The sequence below is a fragment of the Nematostella vectensis genome, chromosome 11 (assembly GCF_932526225.1).
Source record: "Nematostella vectensis chromosome 11, jaNemVect1.1, whole genome shotgun sequence".
In the NCBI taxonomy this organism is placed as follows: domain Eukaryota; kingdom Metazoa; phylum Cnidaria; class Anthozoa; order Actiniaria; family Edwardsiidae; genus Nematostella; species Nematostella vectensis.
Genome location: NC_064044.1, coordinates 11,341,630 through 11,364,462, shown reverse-complemented (window position 1 = coordinate 11,364,462; position 22,833 = coordinate 11,341,630). Strand labels below are relative to the sequence as shown.

The window sequence follows — 22,833 nt, the reverse complement described above, 5'->3', positions numbered from 1 at the left end:
CGATGGGGACAGTAAATCCCACAACTGTGTCCAAGAAATCTACGACTATTGTAGATTGGAAAAATTAGACTTTGTGGGGCATGGGCAAAATAGGATGGGGAAGCGGTTGCTCCAGTTAAAGAGTATAAGAAAAGGGAGGTTAGATGATGGCCATAAAATAAACTCCAGGAGTATGGCCTGGCAATTCGCCAGAACATTATGCAAGATAGCAATCCCAAAGAAAATGGGATGCCGGATCTTTAAAAACAGCATCGCTACTGCCCAAAAAGGGCAAATTCCTGGTGTAAGCTCAAACAGGACGAAGCCATCGGTAACTGGTCCGTTATGTGTTTATCTTTTAAATACATTTATATGGTGATGGAAGAATATTTTCCCATTTGTCTTTTGAAGGTATTCTGATCTTGTCAATGTGGCTTTGGAAGATCAGTTACTTCGGATGGTCAAGGAAATTGATGTAATAATGAACTGCTACTGGACGAGCTACTAGTGACGTGGTAGATGAAGAAAACAATTCGGAACATGCAACCTGCCCTCAAACATTGCAGTGGGGATTAGTACGAGCGCAGAAACATTCCACATGAACTTGGAAGACTACATGAAGTACAAGCCACCTTCCTGCGTAAATCTAAGCTTACTGAAAAGCGCGCATGAAATTCTAGAACTAATTGAATCATTACGAGGGGCGACATGGGTAAACTTTGTCCAGATATTGACAGATAACAACAAGCAGAGGCTATGGAGGAATTTTATACCATCGGAGCCAAGCTAGCCTGCGAACAGGCTCTCTTTGAGCTGTTTCAGAGTTTTAGCCTGTCAAGTGTTCAGGACCCCTGTGGCGCGCGGTTTCAGTCGGAGGGGCGTCGGGCCGAGCAAAGAAAGAAGAGCTTGCAATGGTCTATGTTCGAAAGTAAATTACTGATTGGTCAATTTCTCAGGTAATGACAGAATCCTTCAACAGCCCACAACAGAAGCATGAGCGTGACCATTACTAGTTTCGAAATAAAGATGGCGGTAATAACCAAATCTGTAACGCCATCAAATCACTGTCCATTGACCTTTCTAAAATAAATTTGATAAAGGAACAAGAGATTGCCGTAAGAACTCTTCTACATGGGGAAGGTATCATGCCTGTTTTGCCTGCGGGCTTCTGAAAAAGACTTGTATTTCAATTGTTTACAGCGGCGAAGAAAGTAGCGAATGACAGTGGTTGGGTCCTTGTAGTCTGCCTTCTCAAGAGCATAATCAAAGATCAAATCGAGGAAGCGTCAAATCTCGGACTGAAGGCAGTTGAACTAGTAGAAAGCCCAGACATGCTAAAAAAAACCTTCAGGAACTACCAGACATCATTTTTGCTTTAGCTGTACCAGTGAGCGCCGAATGTTTTCGCACCTTGATTAAAGCCAAAGTAAAACTCCATCTAGTGGTGGTCGACGAGTCTCACACCATCAAAACTTAAACAGAAGGGCAAGTCGATATTTTAATGTCATTTCTTGGTCAAAAAAGGATCTAGGAATTGATTTATATACTGGCTAGGAATAGTAGTTTCAAAACATCTGACTTTATATAAAGTTTAGACTTTCGTCTAACACGAAATTGTTCAACGAACCCAAAGAAACCCTTGAAGTTTATAGTATGAATATTAAATTGAAAATTTCACTATCTTATACCCCATTCACGCAAAAAAGGTTAAACATGCTTAAATGCCATTTAACTAAACGTGTTTAAAATTTGGACCATTCACACCGCGCGCTCCCCCAACTAAACATGTCTTCACTGTGTTTAAACTACCAGGCGAAGTAACGACAGCCGAAGAGATGAAAGCATTTCTTGGTCTACACATTGTGTTTGGGATAAAAAAGCTGCCTTCAGTTCAGCTTTATTGGTCTAAGAATCCACTGCTTGGTGTTCCAGAGGTTCAAAAAAGAATGCAGAAGGGCAGATTTGAAAAGCTTAGCCAGTACTTGCACCTCAACGACAAATCAACGGCGCTTCCCAGAGAAAACCCACAACACGACAAACTACACAAAGTTCGTCCCGTCGTAGACCGTGTGTTGGAACAATGCCGCTCTGAATACCTTCCAACGAAGAACGTTGCATTAGATGAAGCTATGATTAAGTACAAAGGGAGACTTGGCATGAAACAGTACATGCCAAACAAACCGATTAAAAGAGGAATTAAGGTCTGGGAGTGCACCGATTCTTCAAATGGTTACGTGCGTGAGTTCCAAGTTTACATGGGGAAGAAACAAGATGGCGGAGTTGAGCATGGCCTTGGGTATCGTGTTGTCCATGATTAGACAAGGACAATTACAGGGAAATACCACCATGTCTTTTGTGACAATTACTTCACATCTGTCAAGCTAGGAGAAGATCTTTTGAAGGACAAAATCTACATATGTGGAACGATCAGGGCAAACAGTTCGGGATATCCAAAGGAGTTGGGGAAAAAGCAACCCGATGTAAAGCGCCTTGAACAAGGGGAATCGTTGTTGAAGCGAAAAAAAACCTAGTAGCAACTGTTTGAAAGGGCAAGGAGATTGTTAACTTCCTGAGCACCCAGTCAAACCCTATTGGAGACAACACGGTTAAACGAAAACAACGAGATGGAAGAATCATTGATGTGCCGAGCGCTCCGGTTGTTAAAGTTTACAACGCAAACATGGGTGGCATTGATTGTAGCGATCAAGCTCGTGGATATTATGCTGTGGGGCCTAAGTCAAGTAAGTGGTTGTGGTATCTGTTTTGGTTCCTTATTGACTTGAGCATTGTAAATGCCTATATTTTAGAACTTCTAGCGCCAAATCATATCTCAAGAACGCAGCTTCAGTTCAGGTTGGAACTTGGGAAAAAACTGAGCGGCGAATTCACTAGTCGAAGATAATCGTGTGTTTCGGAGTCTGTTGAAGAAAGTTTCTATTCCCTGCACTGGCAGAAAAGATGCTTGAAAAAGAAAGAAGAGTGTGTGTTTGAAGTGTTTTTGTAAACATTCCGCTAGTGACCTAGGTGATTGGATGGATATTGAAGGCGCTAAATTCAAACTTTCCTCAATTTCATATTTGTGAAAATTACTAGATTTTTACAATAGATAACTCACTTTAGCCATATGCTTCAATATACATTTTGTCATTTATATTTCGTGTTTTCGATCTAGAAGATGAATTATAATAGATCAAACTCATGTGTTTGGTACATACAGCTTAGAACAAAATGGCTGTGAGAGCATTTTCTATGTTCTAGGAAATTAAGAGGTGTATTCTCTTCAGATTTCATGTATTTGCTACTTTCTTACATATAAAATTAAAGTTTGATATGTGATCTATAAAGTTTCTTTGTATTGCAATTCTCTATCTTGGCTTGTTCAAGAGTAATAAGGCAAAGTCTGAGGCATACTGAATAATGCACTATATATGCTAATGACCCTTGGGATTTGGGGCAAAACCCTTAGTTGATTCCCTATTCAAAGGGCGTTTCAACGCCAGTAATAACTAGTGCCAAAGTTTTCTAAAGCAGCATGCCTTTGAAGGAACTACCGCTTGCCATCCACAGGCGCGGCATAAGACTGTTATTAGACTAACGCTGATCAACACTAGGTCGGCCATGTTTGATTGTCTCGAACTCGTTGACTTATTCATGAAAGTTTGTCATTTTGAACAGCTTTTTGTATCTATTATTTAGCATATCCTACTGCATTGTATCCCGTCCGTCAATAAATCACTGTTGACAATCGGGGAGTTTTCTTCATGTAATGGATGAATTGAAACAAACCATGGTAGTCAACAAATACTCTATGCTTGACTGCACATTCAAGACAAACGATGTCTCTAAAAAAACACTTGCGATCACCCTTATCACCAACCACAACTTGGCCCACCAACAACCGGTACCAAGTCCCCCTGCACCCCCAACGATCCCAGGCCCTAAACTCGAGCAGCCAGAGATAAACATTGGGGTCAACCTTGAAGTCTTCCGGTCTGGCTCAGGAATCAACAAAGCCTCGGCACCCTCTCAGCTGTTCCAGTGCGCTGACAACCAACTTGGTGACAGCCTCCTTGAAAAAAATCAAACGTAGCCTACAGAACTCTGACCCAGCTACTCGCAGGCCATGCGATCCCTAGCAGTTATACCTGTCGTCACTTGCGTTCTGCGAACTGAACTCTTACAACTGCGACCAGAGTGTGACAAGCATATCAGATTGTATACAGCCAAAGTATGAGGGAGTGGTAGCAGTTTGGTCTTTGTTAGTATACGGGTGCATGCCTTGACAATCCATCATAAAACACTAGCAGTGAAGGCTTTCTACTGACTAAAGAAAAAGACCACAAATGTGTTTGCAATTATGATCAATGCTGCAAAAAAAAAAAAAAAAAAAAAAAAAAGGTGCCCATGATCCACACGAGAACTAGAAAGATCAGAATGCCTGGCAATAACAAAAACTGTTACAGTTGCAATAGGGTGTGCCACTAATTGTTCCAAGTTAAAACCAATGATGATCTTCAAGCAAGGTACAATACCAAAAATTCAGAACACTCCTTTGTTGCTGTCCAAGAAAAAGGCACACTGAAGAAAAAAAAGGAAACTATAGAAGCTTATGTGACAGACCCAGTGAAATGTAGAATAAAAAGATTATGCATGGAGTGGATGGCAAACGGAACTCATAAATTACTGAGGAGATGAGTTTACATACAAGAATGAGGTCGAGGAGATTTGTTATGGATAAGCTTGAGGACTTGTTTTCTTGAGAAAATTTCAGGTAAGAAAGGCTTTGTAATTTAGAATGTTAAGTGATTTATAATTTTTAACAATCGGTTGATTAAACTCTCTAGAATCATCTTATTTCTTTTTTTATTATAATTAATTTCAATAAATGTGAAGTGCTGTTTTTTTTTTTAAAGAAATAGTGCTATATAAATAGATTATAGCTATTATTGCTATTCTTTTTGCTATTGTTGTTGCTATTATTGTTGTTGTTATCATTGTTGTTGCTTTTATTGCTGCTGCTACTGTTGTTGTTGTTGTTATTACTATTATTATATATTAAGGAATTGTATTAAAGTATTAGGGATGTGAATAACATTATTTAAGACAACTTTTTTTGTTTATTGTCTTATTGATACCATCTGATGTATTACCATTTAATTATATAAAATAAATTTAATATACCCATATATCCAATATTTTCTAATATTAATATTTCATAAAATATTCACCCTATATGACACATTCTAAGAATGGAAGGTCGACAAAGGTTCTCTCTATCCAAATACATTAAATATATAGAGTAAATGAGTATAGTTTAGATATTAAAGTAAAGTGCGGAGAAGGCAGCAATGATGGAGAAAACTCTCATTGACAATAAATACTGTCTATGAGCAAGGTATTCCTCCATTAATAAACTTTAAATTTTTCAATCAATTTGGTAAATTTTGGTGGTGGGTGTCAGGTTCCCTGTCTCTTTTCTTTGTATTTCACTGGGCTGACATTCAAAAGGAAAAGAGACCTTTGCCATGGGTCGAAACTAATCCTGTTGTTCATGCGCAGGAAAGGACTGTGACATTTAGCACATGACGTATGGCGACACCTTTGAATCAAATCAACTAGCGCGCGGAATAAAAACCAGTAAACAAACAAATGGCACTTTGTAATGTCCCTTACCCCTAGTAATTCTCTGCTTAGAAAACAACCAAGAATATCCGTTCAGAACTTGCCAAAAACTCCCGAAATGAGGATTTTCACAAAAGATAGTTGCTGCCTTATTTGCAGAAAAAATTTAATACATCAGGTCAAAAAAGCTTCTTCAATACAAAAACAACTGAAGGACTTATCAAAGTCTTGAAACTATTGTTGGTACTGTACATCGATTAACTTCACGGAACAATTTCGTCGGGTTTGTAAAGTAAGCAAGTGCAGAGTAGCCTCAATAGTCAAGCGGTAGTCAATTTTACAGCAGAACAAGTTTTCTCTGGTAGAGAAGTTTTACTACAATAAATCGCAGGTGGAAGATCACAGCCAAGTTAAAGAAGGTGGGACTCCAAGCGTTCGCCTCCTCGCTTCAAAAGAGCTTCAAAGGATAGCCCCTTGAAGCATCCAAACTCGGAAGCTCTAAAAAATGTGGCATCCTTTTAAAATTATGAAGATGATGAACTTGGAGTTTATCTGTTAAATGAGGATTATCCAGCAAGCGCTAAAGTTTTGCACAACCATTGTTATGCAAATCGGCAAACAACATTCCAAAAGCAACAAGATAATATTACCGGAGAAGAATCTTTCTTGTCGTTATTGCTTGACAATGACTTTTTTGAATAAGAATTACCTAACGTAGAAGTTAGCGTTGAAGGAGCGAATGGAAACAACAACGGGCTGGCGAGTCAAGAACCCATTTTGTTGTAAGCAAACATTAAAAAATCCCACTGTTTCAATTACAGGTGGAGGTGTGAGTAATGGATTTTTGTTTCACCCACTATTGTTACACCCACTATTCCACTCCGTAATTGCTGAATTGAGAGAATAAGATAAAAAAGGAAAATGTACTGTTTTTCACTTTAGATTTAACATATTTACCCATATTTATTTTTTTCACTCCAAAATGACCTTCAAAATTAGGGTGCGTCAAGTATGCAGAATGCCACTTTTTATAACTTGCATAATATGGAAAACAAAAGATCGTCTATAATTGGTCATATAATTCTCATCTTAATAATCTGTCATGGCGGCCAGCCACGGCCTCGAGGGCTCTCTAACTTTGGAAAGCCTACGCAAACTATGGAAGGACGAACTCCTGAAGGATGTTCGAAATGAAGTTAAAGTTGCTGTTATACAACTTAAAGAAGAAATGAATTTATTTCGCAAGAAAATCGATGAAATCGAGGCATCTCAAAAATTTCTTGCAAGTCAATACGATAAAGTCCTGAGTAATTTACAAGGTACCAACCGATCTGTCCAAGACATGAATGCCAATATACAGCATGTAACGCAAGATCTAATCGAGACCAAAGAGTGGCTCGATGAACTCGACTCTCGCCTAGACGAACAACAACAATACGGTCGACGGGATTGCCTTGAGTTCGTCGGGATACCAAAAGTCGACAACGATGATCCTGTCAAGCTTGTCATCGAAACGGCAGCCTTGGCTGGAGTGGAGGTTAAAGAAGATGACATTTCCATTGCACATCGCCTAAAACCTACAAAGAAAGGGCAAGATAGGATAATCGCCAAGTTCATTAGAAGATCCAAGCGAGACGAAGTCTATTCTAATCGGAAAAACCTCAAACAGAAGCGTACGAAGGATCTACCTACAGTTCGAGATCAGCCAGCAGAATCCGGCGTCAGCCGAACAGCACATATCTTTATAAACGAGAGTTTAACACCTTATAGGAAGAAACTGTTTAGTCGGATTTCTAAATACAGACGTCAATGCAACTTTAAATTTATTTGGACAGCAAATGGAAAAATTTGGCTTCGTGAAAGCGAAACCTCAAATTCCATCGGATTTATATCCGACGCTGAATTTAATGAATTTTTAGATTGCCAGTCTCAACATTACTAGAATGGCCAACGAGGAAATCGAGGAAATTGTAAGTAATCCCCTGCCTTTTAGCTCGCTTTCCGATCAAAGATTCAAAATCTGATGAATCTGATTCTGACCTCATGCTCTCTAGTCCATCTTCCGAATACTTTTCGATCAATAAATTGAACAAATTAATCAAAAAGTCGAATGAAGGCCCTTTCATTCTGCACTGCAATTCAAGGAGCCTGTCTAAGAATTTTGACCTCCTTGAAGATATTTTATATTTAATTGATTCCAAGCCTCAAATTATTGCTGTCACTGAGACTAAACTAAATGATTATTCTGTTAAGAACATAAATTTTAAAAATTACAATTTTTTTCACAATGACTCTAAAACCAATGCTGGTGGCTCTGCCTTATATATTAACAATTCTTTAAATGCTATACCCCGTGAAGATATAAAACTTGACATGGATTTAGTTGAATCAACTTGGTGTGAGATTGAAAATGGGAAAAATAAGAAAAATATTATTGTAGGTTGTATTTATAGACATCCCACAGATAATCTTAATGAATTTACAATTCAGTTAGATAACATAATCAAATCTATTGACCCAAACAAAGTTGACTTATTCCTGTGTGGCGATATAAATATAGATTTTTTGAAAGCTAATTCCCATTTCCAGACTGATGAATACCTCGATATGCTTTTCTCTAATGGCTTAATGCCAATTATAACTAAGCCTACTCGTATAACCAGTCACACTGCCACACTGATTGATCATATCTACACTAATTGTCCCATTTCCCATGTCACTCCTGGTATTCTCACAGTTGATATCTCTGACCATCTGCCCATTTTCTGCACCTTTAAGTCCCATCTCAAGAAAACTTGTGAACAGCAAAGTTTTAGAGATTTTTCTAAATTTAATAGTGAAAATTTCTTGTATGATATGAACCAGCTTGATTGGAATTCCCTTCACCAATCAACTAAAACATTAAATGAAAAAACTGAAGACACAATTCATGCCATCCATTCTGTTATCGATAAACATGCACCAATGAAAATTGCCTCTCGTGCAAAAAAAAGACAACTTAGTAAACCATGGATTACCAATGGCATCTTAAAATCAATAAAGCACAAGCAAAAAATGTACCGAAGTCACTTTTTTAGCAAAAACCAAGAAAAAGTAATAGCATACAAGCAATATTCTAATACTTTATCACATCTTCTCAACAAAAGTAAAAAGGAATATTTCCATTCTCAATTTATTAGCTGTAAAAACAACCTCAAAGCTACCTGGAAATTAATCGGCAAGCTGATACAAAGGAAAACAAAGGGGCAAAGTGCTCCTAGTCGCATTACTTCAGGAAATAGGTCGTTTACCAATCCTTCTGATATTGCTGATCAGTTGAACAAATTTTTTACAAATGTAGGAACCAATCTAGCTTCCCAAATTAAAGATGACAAATCCATATCTCCTACATCCTATATTAAACAATCTACAACTTCTTCTTTTGTTATGTCTCCAGTTTCAGAAGCACAGGTTTTTTTACTTTTTGCATCTCTTAATGAAAATAAATCATATATTACTATTCCTAATAAATTTATAAAATTGTCAGCATCCATCCTAGCCTCTCCCTTTACTGCCATTTATAATGAATCTATAGCAAGTGGTGAAGTCCCTGATATTTTCAAAATCTCAAGGGTTACTCCTATATATAAAAGTGGGGATGCCACTGAACCAGGGAATTATAGACCAATATCAATAATCTGTTCATTTAGCAAGATTCTTGAGAAGCTTATCTACAACCAGCTGATTTTTTTTCTTGAAAAACATAAAATTTTATTTGAATTTCAATTTGGATTTCGGAAAGGCCATTCAACCGAACATGCCATATTAGAAACTGTTGAGACCCTCAAGTCTTCTATTGACCAAGGTATGACTACATGTGCTATTTTCTTAGATTTTTCAAAGGCATTTGATACTATTAACCACGACATCTTATTAGCTAAAATGTACAAATATGGAGTCAGGGGAACCCCCGCAAAATGGTTTTCTAGTTATCTCTCTAATCGTCATCAGTTTGTCAAAATTGGCAATGCGGAATCATCTATGCTACCAATCTCTTGCGGAGTTCCTCAAGGATCTACCCTTGGTCCCTTATTATTCCTCTTATATATTAATGATCTCCCCAACTCTTCTAAGAAACTGAAATTTAGAATATTTGCAGATGATACAAATCTATTTTATACTTCAAAAAACCCCAAAGATTTAGAAACCACTGTTAATAGTGAATTAGACAATGTCATCAAATACTGTAACGCTAACAAGTTGTCCATTAATTTTAAGAAAACACATCATATCACTGTCACCTCCCCCAGAAAAAGTGTTTCTATTGACTTAACAGCATATGGTATAAAGAATACTAACAACATAAAATACTTAGGTGTCTTTATTGATGAACATCTCAAATGGAATTCACAACTAAATCATGTTAATAAATGCCTCGCAAAAAATCTTGGAATCATTTCCAAGTTACGTTATTTTCTTCCCCTGACTACTTTAACACAACTATACTATAATTTAATTTACCCATATATTTCTTATGGTATAATGAGCTGGGGCTCGGCAAGCCAAACACGGCTTCGCCCTATCAAAACGAAGCAGAATAAATGCATTCGCTCTATTTTCTTTGCTCCCCAAAGGGAAAGTCCATCGAATTATTACCAACTGCTTAGGATCCTGAATCTTGATAACATACATAATCTAAGGATATCATCTCTTGTTTATAAGCTCCAACACTTTCCTGATACTATGCCTAAGCCATTATGTAATCTAATCCTGCCTGCCACTCAAGTTCACTCACATAATACCAGATATGCTTCCAAAGGCAATCTCTTTAGGCCAGCTTCCAAAACCAATTATGGATTAACTAAATTTACAGCCATGTCTTCTAGATTTTGGGAAAAAATACCAAATTGCATTAAGTCCTTACCTTACAATTCCTTCATAGAACAACTGAAATTGCATTTATTAAATAATCAGAATTAATATTGATCCACCCTGGCCAGATTTACTTTTCCTCACTCTAAAATATTATATTTTGTTTATGTATATATTATATATTGTAAAAAAAAAAAAAAAATAATAATAATAATAATAATATTATAATAATATTATAATAATATCCTGTAAGACCCTCGAAATCTGACTGTGGCAGTGACCATCTCGAAAGCTTATGCTTCTATGGTCACTGCGCACCTTAAATTTTTTTTTCTTCTTAAGTACCGTAAATAGTTAACTTCCCCTTTTTTCTACCTGTATCCAAATATTCTTTATCTTATTCAAAATAGTGCAAAATAAAAAAATGAATGAATGAATGAATGGTCAATTGATCGTTTGCATGTTTGAGTAACGGTTAGATTAATTATAATTAGAGGTCTCTTTTCCTCGCAAACGCCAGCCCAGCGAAATACAGAGAAAAAAGGCCTCTGCTAGCAGGGAAGGTTTCAGGTTGAAATAGATAAAATTGCTTGGCACTAGTATAGAGTATATATGAACCTGGTTGGTGTCACACGTGGGTTTTAATTTTTTAATGAAATTCCCATGAATTTTTATTCCTATAAACTTTCTTATCTCAAGACCTTATTTTAGTGCGAGAGACTCAATGGAATCATAAAAATTTTGAGTTTCGATTGGTGTTTTTTATCATTGCCAGTATTGTAAGTCAATCCCTTGATTGTCAACAGGGGATTGAATGGACTCAGTAACTTTTATGAAAAAAATCAGCAAACTGCAAAGAAGAATACATGAACGCTTTAGAAATAACTTTTGGTGGACGTCAATCAACGAGTTGGTTCTTAGCGCAATCACCACTGAACACTCTTCTTCCATCGCTAAGACCCCGTCCCCACGTATCCGTTTTTGTTTGAAAACGCAACCTTTGTTACGGATACGGGTATCGTCCACACGTAAACGCGAAAATGATAACCGAAAACGGAACGATTTGAAAACGATCTCCAGAGTGGAACAATTTGAAAACGATAACCTATCGGTGCCGTGGGGACGGACGAAAACGGAACTTTTCGAAAACAATGGCGTGGTTCGATTTGCGTGCGATGTAAACAAGCAAAATAGTGGGTCTACGCATGCACTGTAGAGCTTGTTATCGTTTTCGTATCGTTTCTGCGTTTTCGTGGGGACGGGTCGTATCAAAATGAAAACGCTTTGTGTGGACGCGGATCTTTTTGAAAACGGAACAAAAAGGTTGCGTTTTCAAACGAAAACGGATAAGTGGGGACAGGGCACTTACAAACGTTCCTGCTACTTGTAAAATTCCGCCATATTGGATTTCCTGTTGCGCAACGCCAAAATTTGAAACTCGTTCCCAGGTCCCGTGATGTAGCGTGACTCCGTCAATAGTTCATGCGCGAAGAACGCCTCGTTCTTTTTGTCTACTTTTGCTACTCATGACCCCGATATCATCCTTGGTTGTGAATCAAAACTCAGTCCTGACGATCCAACATACTCCTCGTTCCCGACAGAATATACTGTCTTCAGGAAAGAGAGGCGCGATATAGGGGGAGGTGGAGTATTTATTGCGGTCAAATCTGGTATTTCAGCCTTTGAACGCCAAGACCTTACAACCAATTCAGAGGACGAATCGCTGTGGGTGTCAATACAGCTTGCTAAAACCAAAACATTGCACATCTGCTCCTTTTATAGGCCGCCCGACTCTCCTTCCATTCGCCTTGATTACCTGTCTGAGTCTCTTTTCAAGCTATTTCATTCAAACAAGAAATCACATCCCAACATAGTAGTCAGCGGTGATTTTAATTGTGGAGACATAAACTGGAAATGCGATCTTCCTGAAGTTACTTCCCACGCCACCGCGTCACTAATGCACAAGCTATTGGACATGATCAGAGACCACGCCCTTACGCAGTATGTTACTGTTCCCACCAGACCAGCGTCCCTCAAGACCCTGGACCTTGTTCTATCCTCTGTCCCCTCCCTGGTCTCACACGTCCAGGTTAAGGCGGGCATGAGTGACCATGACATTGTTCTCTTTGACATCAACGTCAAGCCTAGAAAGTCCACCCGCCCTCCCCATAAAGTGTATTTGTACCATAAAGCTGATATGGAAGCTCTCCGCGAGGACATCTTAAGTCGGGCTACAGAGTTTCTTGACCAGTGCACCCACAATAACCTCGAGGAAAACTGGTCCTCCTTCAAGAATATCCTTATCGACGCAATTGACAGGCACGTCCCCTGGAAGATGACCCGTGCAAGACCTTCTCTTCCGTGGATCTCACGCTCGATTAAGCGTCAAATGCGTAAGAGAGACCGTCTTTTCAAAAAGGCAAAGCGCAGCTGTGACAAACTTTCTGCTGCTTGGGTGCATTATCGTCATCAAAGAAATAAGGTGGTAAACCTAGTTAAAGCATCCCATAGAAACTATCTGAATTCAGTTATTGGCGGGAGTCTACACGAAAATCCAAAGAGGTTTTGGAGCTACGTGAAACAGGCAAGGTGTGAAAACATAGGCATACCAACGCTGCGCTCCGGAGATTCCTTGTACATCTCTGATAGTGACAAGGCCGAAGTACTGAACACTTTCTTCCAGAGTGTTTTTACCCAAGATAATGGTATCCTTCCTAACAGTACCCCCTCTGTTAGCAACATCGAAGACATCAGTGATATGGAATTTTTCCAGCCTGGTGTGGAGAAACTACTAGCACAACTTGATTCATCTAAGTCACCTGGACCTGATGGCATCTCACCACGCTGTCTAAAAGAGTTATCGAAGGAGGTCTCTGGGATGTTAACAGCCATTTTCCAGCAGAGCTACAACATCGGTGCTCTACCCAATGACTGGTTAACAGCGATGGTTGAACCCGTCTACAAGAAGTCAAACAAGGCCGACCCCGCGAACTATCGCCCAATCTCTTTGACTTGTCTTTGTTGCAAGACAATGGAACACATTGTCCTGAGCCACCTGAACAAACATCTTTCTAGATTCAATATCTTGTCCAATGCACAGCATGGTTTTCGACAAGGTTTGTCATGTGAGACACAATTAGTCTTAACTTTCCATGATTGGGCTACCGTATTAAACCAACACGGTCAAGTCGATGCCTTACTGCTTGACTTTAGTAAGGCTTTTGACAAAGTTTCCTATCCAAAACTTATCCACAAACTGAGCCGCTATGGTATAAAGGGGAATACTCTGACTTGGATATCAGCTTTTCTACACAACCGTTCACAATTTGTAACTGTGAATGGCTCACACTCTGCCACGTGCCGCGTCACCTCCGGGGTCCCGCAGGGCTCCGTATTAGGCCCTACCCTCTTCCTACTGTTCATTAATGACATTGCTGAGTCATCAAACTCCAGGCTTCGCCTTTTTGCCGACGACACAGTGGTGTATCGTGAAATAAACACGGAACAAGACCATCATGCACTACAGGCTGACTTGAACAACTTGATAAATTGGGCATCAGATTGGCAGATGAGCTACAATGTAACAAAATGTCATCTCCTCCGTGTTACAAACAAGCGCAAGCCATCTGAATGTACGTACTACGCAGAGTCCGCTGCCGTTGTATTTTTCAGAGTGATCCTTGGTGTTTCCTGTGTCAGCTCGACTGATTTTCAAGGGCTGGCGCAAAGAAAAAAGACCGTCCTTCGACATCTGGAGCTCCAAGGTACTTGTTTATTAGGTTGCAAAGACATGATTCTACGAATAGCTGCGCGGTGTTTAAAATTGGGCCTGTTAGAGCGTATAATCTACCGATCTACAGCTCAACACAACACATTAAATTGTGAAAAACCTATCAAACATGGCATTGGACCCACAAAAGCTTAGCTTTTCCCGATTATACAAAGATAAATCACTACAAATCGATCATTACTCTTAACACGCGCCGAGGGGTGTTTGAAACAGCCCTGCCTGAAGATAGAAATATTAAGACAGAACACACTGACAATTGCACACAAAATATGATGCAAAAGTTTTTTTTTTGCCTCTTTGCTCATCATTTTTTTTTTGTATTTCTCTCAGAAATTCAATATGTAAACTTCAGAGCCTTGAATGATGTCTACCCTGGACGAGCACATAGCAAAACTTAGCAAGCGATATAGAATCTGTGGCCAGGCAGGAGGAGCTGGGGAAACTGAAGCCGAAAAATACAAGCAAGAGATCCTTGCGATTTACTCGGTGGATGTTTCACAAGATGACCACGCCAAAGTACCTTCCAAAATCTGCCCAAGCTGTAGAAAAAAACTGAACAGGTCCAAAGCTGCTGCTAAAGATGGCAACATTATCCCCAAGTGCCCCCGCCCTAAAGTAGTCGAAGATGACCTACGGCCGATCGCCTTGACATCACAACTCGCCAAGGTACTGGAAGGGTTTACGCTTCAGCCACTATTCCATCAAGTGCTACATCAACTGGACTGGTTACAGTTTGCAGTTGCTGGGAAGTCTACTACTGAAGCGCTGGTCTATGTGATGCACATAATTTTCGAGGCTCTCGACAAAGGGGACTGCTGGGTCAGACTGTTTTTTTCTGACTTCAGTAAAGGCTTTGATTAAGTGGACCATAACGTTCTAATAGCAGAAATGAGTCACCTAGGTGTCCATGAATGTATCATTCGATGGGTGTCGTCATTTGTATCCAACAGGAGTCAGTATGTTAAGATAAGGGATTCACGCTCCCATGTAATATCACCTAAGGGAGGAATCCCACAGGGCACCAGGCTAGCTCCGTTACTATTTGCAATATTGGTGAATAGGTTAGCGCGCGACTGGCAGTATCGCATCAAGTATGTAGATGACGCTACAGTTTTTGAAGTTGTTCCAAGAAATTCTCCTAGCTACCTTCCGTTTGTTGCGAATGACATAAATAGCTATGCCCTTGCACGCAATATGCGCCTTAATGCCAAGAAATGCAAAGAAATGGCCATGTGCTTCCTTACTTATAATTCTACTGAGCTTGCTCCTATGCTCATAAATGGTTGTGTTATTGAGCGCGTGGATTGCTATAAGTTGCTTGGTGTCCACATCACCAGTGACTTCTCGTGGAATACTCACTGTGATGCTATCGTGAAGAAGGCCACCAAGCGTTTGTATGCAATCCGTGCGCTCAAGAAAAGCGGTCTATCATCAAACGATCTTATTCAAGTATACTGTAGCACAATGAGAGCTCCTGGTACGACTGATGAAACCGAACATTTTAGAAGAAAACTGTACCAACAAGAAGAGGAGGAAGGAGCCAGAACTGTAGATAGTGAAATAGAGGTCACAAGCTTTAAGCTTGATCGCTGTGAACCTGAACATTTAGTTTCAATACTTGTATGTTCTATTTGTATGGGAGTGCCAAGCACCCCAGTTGTCACACAATGTGACCAAATTTTCTGTAGTGGCTGTATAACAGCCTGGCTGCGAAATGCAGGGGCTTGCTCTTCCTGTAGGTCAGTTTTAGAGGTTTCAGATATAGATCCTTTAAAAGGTCCACTCTTAAACATCTATTCTCTAGTCAAAATCAAGTGTGCATTTTCATGTATTGGCTGCTTAGAGGTTTTGGCTATAAAAAATTTGAAGGATTATGAATCTTTGTGTCCTGCTAGACATGGCAAACTTCCTCGTAAAAAAGAAACTAGGACTAGCAATCCATTTAAGGAGCCACTTATTTCTGTCACTGCTAAGTATGCAAGGCAAAAAAGACTTCAGGGAATTATTGGCATGCTTAATTCATTTTGCAAGGAACAATTTGAGGATAAGGGTGATGTTTTGTTTTTCCTTTTGTGCCAGCACCTTCGAGACACTCAAGATGAGAGGGCTTCTAGTATTGATGGACTTTGACAAAGGCTATCATACAGCCTAACTACAGACCAATGTTTGGCACTGCGTGTTGACACTCTCCAAACGAAAGGTCAGTACAAAGCGCAGTATGATTTTCTGAAGCAGAAACTGGCTATCACAGTTTTAAAGCCACCACTTGCTGTGTCAGAAAGTGAGCTGGCATACATGCCGGGCTCAGTTAGGTATATGGTGGAAGCTGAAGACCCATTGTTGTCTTACTACCACACACCAGTTTAGCAAAGTGGGCCAGTAGCAAGTGGATTTAGTGCTGACCCTTCATGTGAACCTATCAATATCCTTCAAGATTTTAATGATTCAATTCCTGAGTTCCCAACACCAAATGTCAAAGGAGTCAGGTTTAGGTTTACCGATGCCCTTGCAAAAACTCTTGAGGAGTTAGACCCAATAGTGAAGTCTAAATTGACTGAGCATAATTTAGATCCTGCCACCACTTTACTCAAGACAACTGTAAAGAATGGTGCAGATGGCATGGGAGATGTCTCTGTTTACAAAGAAACAGGTGACAGGTTTCTCCATGACAAAGCATTTCGCCATTCTTTTGCAGTCATCAAAATTGAGGCACTAACTAATGGTAATGTCATTCCTCTCTTTCTTGAAGACGAGCCGAACTCGGTTCGAACTAACAGGCCTTTGCTTGAAGCAATTGCAGATGAAAATAACAATGCGTCTAGTTGTGTGTGTCTAATCCCATCAGAGGAGGAGAAGGAATTTCTCAAAGGGAAACAACTGAAAATTCAGGTAGATGCTGGTGAGTGGAGAACTCACCAAGTCGTCTTTCATAATTCAATGATAGACGAGAAACTGGACCGTGCTGAAGGGGGTTTGGCAGGCAGTGGGTCCAGGTATCTCTGCACATTGTGTAAGGCCACAAGGGAGACAGCGAAAAGAGAAATTGGCAGCTTCAGCATATGTCGGACATACCAGGAAAATGCTGAAATTGCAGAATATGTCAGAACAAACCCTGATAACCTTTCGAAGGAGCAGCTAGACACACTTGAACAAGGAGTTAAGTCTGCACCAATTTTAAAGTCAGATGCCATAGAGAAAGGAATTGATGCCTGAAGAGTGTGTAACGCTGGCCGCTAGGGCCTAGGTCTCATGTAAGACCGCTGACCGGCTCAGAAGAGAGCAGCCGGCCATCTTGTTTTGAACATTATTCATGTAAGTCCTACGCGTTCATTTGTTATATCCTAGTTACCGTTATTTGTAATCCTCAGTTTAATTATAACCCTTGATTTATTGTATTGCCATAGGACTTCCTCATCTTTGTCAATAAAACCAATTGAACATCGAGGAGTATTTTCTTCATGAGGAAGTCATTATCATGGTGATCGTCGAATGTTCGGTACCCAACTGTGACTTCAAAACACAGGATGTCTCTGATGCAATCGCCGTAGCGTTACTAAATAACCACGGCCTCGCACATCAAGCACTACCTCCCGCTCCTACTGCCCCACCGCCGGCCCGAGGCCCGAAACTCGACCGACCCAAAGTGGACATAGGGATCTCTATCGAGGAATGGAACATATTCATGCGCCGATGGGGGGTTTTCCGTTCTGGATCTGGCATCACTGACGCCCAGGCGCCTTTCCAACTGTTCCAGTGTGCCGGCCCTGACCTCGGGGACAGCCTACTGAAAGCCAACCCAGGAGCCACCTCGTTGCCCTTGCAAGATTTGACCGCAGCCATGCGCTCGCTAGCTGTCATTCCTATCGCTACATGTGTCCTCCGTACCGAGCTGCTCCAGTTAAAACAGGAACGGGACGAAACCTTTCGTGCATTCGCAGCCAGGGTGCGGGGAAAAGCGGAAACGTGCGCATACACAGCAGCATGTGCGTGTGGCCAACCCGTTGACTACACCGACCACATCATACGCGACGTCCTTTTAAATGGCATTTACGACTCAGACATAAGGCGTGAGACTCTGGGCATTACAGATATCTTGACCAACCCAATTAATGACGTCATTGCCTCGGTGGAGAGTAAAGAGATGGCTCGCAACGCCCTACCGTCTTCAACCCTGTCCGCGATGTCGTCCTTCCAGCGTAACAAAAACACGCCACCCTCAGACCAGTCACCAAGCGCAGCAGAGAAATCACGACAGGCCTCCTGTCCTGATTGCAAAGTGTCATTTCACGTCTTCTCAGAAGGATCTCGGGGCTGGAATTCCAAACCTCATCAGGTATGCATCGATTGCTACAGAGCCCGTAGGCGCAAAAGGCGACAACCAGCCAAAAGTCAACAGTCCGCCATCGAGTTAGGCCCGATCTCCCAGATCGCATCTCTACAATCCGGAGCCGTACCTCGCTCTCGTGGTAGACCACAGAACGAGCCCGCCAAACTGGATCACCATATCTTCACCAAGGGGGAGTGGCGACGAGCTCAACTCCGTGATCATCCGCGGACAAACATCACTATATCGCTCGATACTCCATCAGCTTCGGGAGCCACTTCCCGTCCTCGCGATCACCTCGTAGCTCAGATATCAGCCGTGGCCGACACTGGTGCCCAGTCCGACCTTTGGTCTCTAGAGGAGTTCCTTGCATGCGGCTTCTCGCGCGATGAACTGCAACCGGTCAACCTCAGCTTGTCGGCCGCCAACCGGTCTCCAATAGCCATCGACGGTGCTTTCTTCGCTAAACTCTCACACGGTAGCCATCCCGTCATACCCACAGAGTGCAACCAGACAGTTCCACCCGCTGAACCCGTCGCTGAAACACCACCTACCACTCAAGCCAACAATGACCCTGTATCCTCTTGTATGCCTGACGCCTCATCTCAGGCCCCGCAGCCACTCCCTGAACCTAGAAGGCCAACTCGTGCGAGAACACGACCAAAACGCTACGAACCAGAGACAGGGAATTGGACAGTAGCAGGAGTCCGTTCGTCTAGCCTTGTATAGACTCTAGACTTAGTATAGACTCACGGACTGGGGGGGATGAAGAGTGTGTAACGCTGGCCGCTAGGGCCTAGGTCTCATGTAAGACCGCTGACCGGCTCAGAAGAGAGCAGCCGGCCATCTTGTTTTGAACATTATTCATGTAAGTCCTACGCGTTCATTTGTTATATCCTAGTTACCGTTATTTGTAATCCTCAGTTTAATTATAACCCTTGATTTATTGTATTGCCATAGGACTTCCTCATCTTTGTCAATATAACCAATTGAACATCGAGGAGTATTTTCTTCAATGCCACCCATGCTGACATCAATTTAGCCTCTTTTTTTAAGAAACTCATTGTTAGAGAAATTGCAGGTGTCACTGTGTGGGAGCTATCATCAGATGTAAAGGAGTTGCTTTTAGAGGCAGAGGCGAAATTTGATACCCATGTGAAGAGGACAATAGGAATCAATCCTCAAATGATGATGCCTGGTAATTATGCCAGGCAGCTCTTTGATGAGATTAAGTGCAAAACGTGTTGCTCATTTCTTGCATCAGAGGAGATAAAGGTTAATCTGGCTTTTATTTTAGCTAAATTTAAGGTTTTCGAAGAGTATATCGTGCTTTGCAGACAAAAGTGGATTTCCCAGCTGATGTTGCTAACTATAAAGTGGCATGGCCAGAAATTTCGGACATTGAGCCCGCGATCGCAAAGCGGAGTTCCCCAATCGCAGTACTTCGAGTTCAATCAAAATTATAAAAAAATGTATGGGAGACGATAACATTCATGTAAATAAAACCTTGGGAATTATTTTTTTAAATTTTGCCAAGTTTGTATTGAAGTCTATAACTAAGTCTGATTTCACACAAACTATAAAAACAGTAAAATTCAATGGGCTTACTTTGCCTTTCCATTGCTTTAATTTTGCCCTTCGCTATCGCCAATTTCCCTAGCATCCACCATAGATTAGCCAGAAGTATGCATACATTTTCACTTGGTTCCAAAGAATCCATGACTAATTTCTAATTTGCCAAGATCGATCTAAGTACGGCAATGTTTCCATTGATTGCTGGCAAAGAAATTGGAAGTCTTTAGTATTGGCAAAGTTTGACGTTTGGGAGTCAAAGTTTTTGATTTTTCACAAAAGAAGTTTCAATCCATGACGAGTGTATCCTGCTTCCGGAAGGCCAAGGTGGCGCACAAAATCCCGACTTTTTTGGCGTTTTAAAAAGCATTTTCTGACCGTGTTTGATACCAAAAAGTACCTCTGAAATGATGCTTAGCAATGCCGTAGAGAGTTCTGGGAAGACTTCCAAAGGAAGACCAATGATAAAAGACTGTGCACTTTTACTTCTGGTGAGATCAAGTTTGGCGCGAATTTTCGAAATACAAAACAAACAAGCTGTCGGATCAGCTTGATTTTTATGATTTTCAAAAGCTCCAAAGTAGTTTGAGGGTTGATTTTAGTTGTAGTCTTACCTATGTAAGACAAAGATACGTAAATACAAGTGAAATTTCATACACAATACACATAAACAACCAGTGTTTGAAGAGATGGCATGACATATCGAGGACAAGAAAAGTACAATTTACCGAAATATTGAATGTTTTCTTGGGTGCCAAGTACGGCCTTCAAGTCAAACAAAATTCAAAAAGGCTCGAAGAACAACTAAGGAAGCGTGCATCTGAAGCAAACAGCAACCTTAAGGGGGAAGACAGGTAGAAAGTACAAGCAAGTAATGACAGCTGTCAGATGTTTACATATTTTTACTGACGAAACACTGAATGCAAGAGACATTCAACTCCAACTTGAAAGAGTAAAAGCCAAAAACGAAATCCTGGAAAGAGATAATGGGAAATTGGAGGAGAGATGTGACGAGCTTTTTGAAGAAATAGTCAGAATGAAAGAGTCTCAGAGGGAAGTGGAGGAGGAACAAGAGAAATTATTTAAAGACATTGAGACACTTGAGGATGAAAATTTTTATTTAAGAAAATATGTAGATAAAATACAAGAACTTGAAGAAATGACAAATACATCAAAAAGGTTGGACCAACTGAAAGACAGACAACAAAGGAGAAAGATTAAAGAACTAAAGACTAATGTGGAAAGGGCACTGTGGTTTGCCAAGGCATTTGGACTGAGGCTGGCATCAGTTACTTTCAAAGCCACAAATGATAAAGATGCATCAATTGAATTATGATAATGAAGAGTCAGCTGAAGGCCAACGTAAATCTTTCAAAGATCTTTCGTCTGAAGACCAGGAAAAGGTGCAGCAGATCCTATACTTAGCTGACAGGTTTTGTATAGGTGAAGCCGCATATCATGAGCTATCCATGGCTCCTGCAGGAGAGGGACTTCCTAGGGCTTATTTGATTAAGCAATGCAAAACAGGACTGAATAGCATATGCCATATTACAAGAACACAAGGAGAGGCAGAGGGAGCAGAATTAGATTTTGAGAATGAGCTTAAAGACCAGCTGATTAAACACGGAAGCCAGAAATATTACAAAACTCAAACTCAACAATTCTACAAATTCAAATAGTATTATTCTCTAATTTTTTCATTGTTGCTATTTTCTGGAGCAGTTGAGATGAAAAAGGGAGCCCTTTGAAAATGATAGCGACGGGTAGTAATGTCTCAAAACCTACCTCCAAATCTACACGCTGTCAACCGTTTCGTACTACGCACGAGGTCGGGGTTTCGTTATCTTCTTGTCGCCGCTTTTATAAGCAATAGTTCATCTTCCTCTCTTTAAATCACAAGATTCTACTCAGTGTTCGTTTCTTCTTCCAGTTTTCCACAGGCGGTCTGGGACAGAAAGACTGAGGTATATGGGGAGGATATCATGGAAGGAACCCGTAGAACACGTTCATAGAAGAAAACGTTTCATCTTCGTCTCGTCGCAAAAATGAGCGCGAAAGTGCAACGCGACCGTCCTCGGCCCAGGCCTTGGCCACAGGCTGACCGTTTTGCGACTTTGCAATAAGAAATCACGTGACTTTGGCGACTTTGGCTTTGGCTTTTGGTGGGCAAAAAGGGGATGCATTATTTTTAGATTTTATTTTATCGTCCTCTCTGGCCAGGATGTTAGTGTTGAAAATTCAGCTCTAGATTGGTCCGACCGGCATAAGATAGTCCTCCAAAAAATTTGCGCCACTTTTGCTCAGACGAAGTTCTAACTTTCGAAAGGTCGGCGAAACGAAATGCATTGTTTTCTCAGGACAAAAACATACCATTTCAACCATTTGCTCATTTTTTTTCTGATTCCACCCACGCCTGTTAGACCACTTTACGTACAGCTCGGTGTTCTGTCTCGTCACGCAATATGCGACTCAAACGCATTGCGTGACAAAGGCTAGAACGACTACTTCGTGGAAGACTAAAAAATTAATTCCATGCCAGGTTTATCTATAACAAAAAACCCTCAATTTCCTCACTAATTAGTAGGGTGTTTGCATTGTCGCAAGTGATTCCTCAGTGACTCGGCCGTTTATTTGTTTGTTGATTTGTGATCGGGTAAACAGATAAGTGAACACGACAACAATCAGACGACTCCCA

At 40.7% G+C, this 22,833-nt stretch overlaps 3 protein-coding genes across 3 annotated transcripts; all 3 read left to right on the top strand.

The window, feature by feature from the left end:
• Positions 1–14,110: 14,110 nt before the first annotated feature.
• Positions 14,111–17,692, top strand: LOC125573737 (V(D)J recombination-activating protein 1-like). Its single transcript, XM_048734472.1, has 2 exons — positions 14,111–14,216; positions 14,573–17,692. The coding sequence occupies exon 2, from the start codon at positions 15,131–15,133 to the stop codon at positions 16,370–16,372; it is 1,242 nt and encodes a 413-aa protein (XP_048590429.1). The 5' UTR covers positions 14,111–14,216; positions 14,573–15,130; the 3' UTR covers positions 16,373–17,692.
• On the top strand, positions 16,862–17,455 carry LOC116612117 (V(D)J recombination-activating protein 1-like). Its single transcript, XM_032372734.2, has one exon. It carries the CDS (start codon positions 16,862–16,864, stop codon positions 17,453–17,455), a length of 594 nt encoding a protein of 197 aa, XP_032228625.2.
• Positions 17,487–19,447, top strand: LOC116612113. Its single transcript, XM_048734471.1, has 2 exons — positions 17,487–17,554; positions 17,647–19,447. Exon 2 carries the CDS (start codon positions 17,718–17,720, stop codon positions 19,293–19,295), a length of 1,578 nt encoding a protein of 525 aa, XP_048590428.1. The 5' UTR covers positions 17,487–17,554; positions 17,647–17,717; the 3' UTR covers positions 19,296–19,447.
• The last annotated feature ends 3,386 nt before the right edge of the window (positions 19,448–22,833 follow it).

What these genes read in the sequence shown, in the direction of transcription:
- LOC125573737 (XM_048734472.1), top strand. Translation starts at nt 15,131, where the DNA reads ATGAGTCACCTAGGTGTCCATGAATGTATCATTCGATGGGTGTCGTCA.
- LOC116612117 (XM_032372734.2), top strand. Translation starts at nt 16,862, where the DNA reads ATGGGAGATGTCTCTGTTTACAAAGAAACAGGTGACAGGTTTCTCCAT.
- LOC116612113 (XM_048734471.1), top strand. Translation starts at nt 17,718, where the DNA reads ATGGTGATCGTCGAATGTTCGGTACCCAACTGTGACTTCAAAACACAG.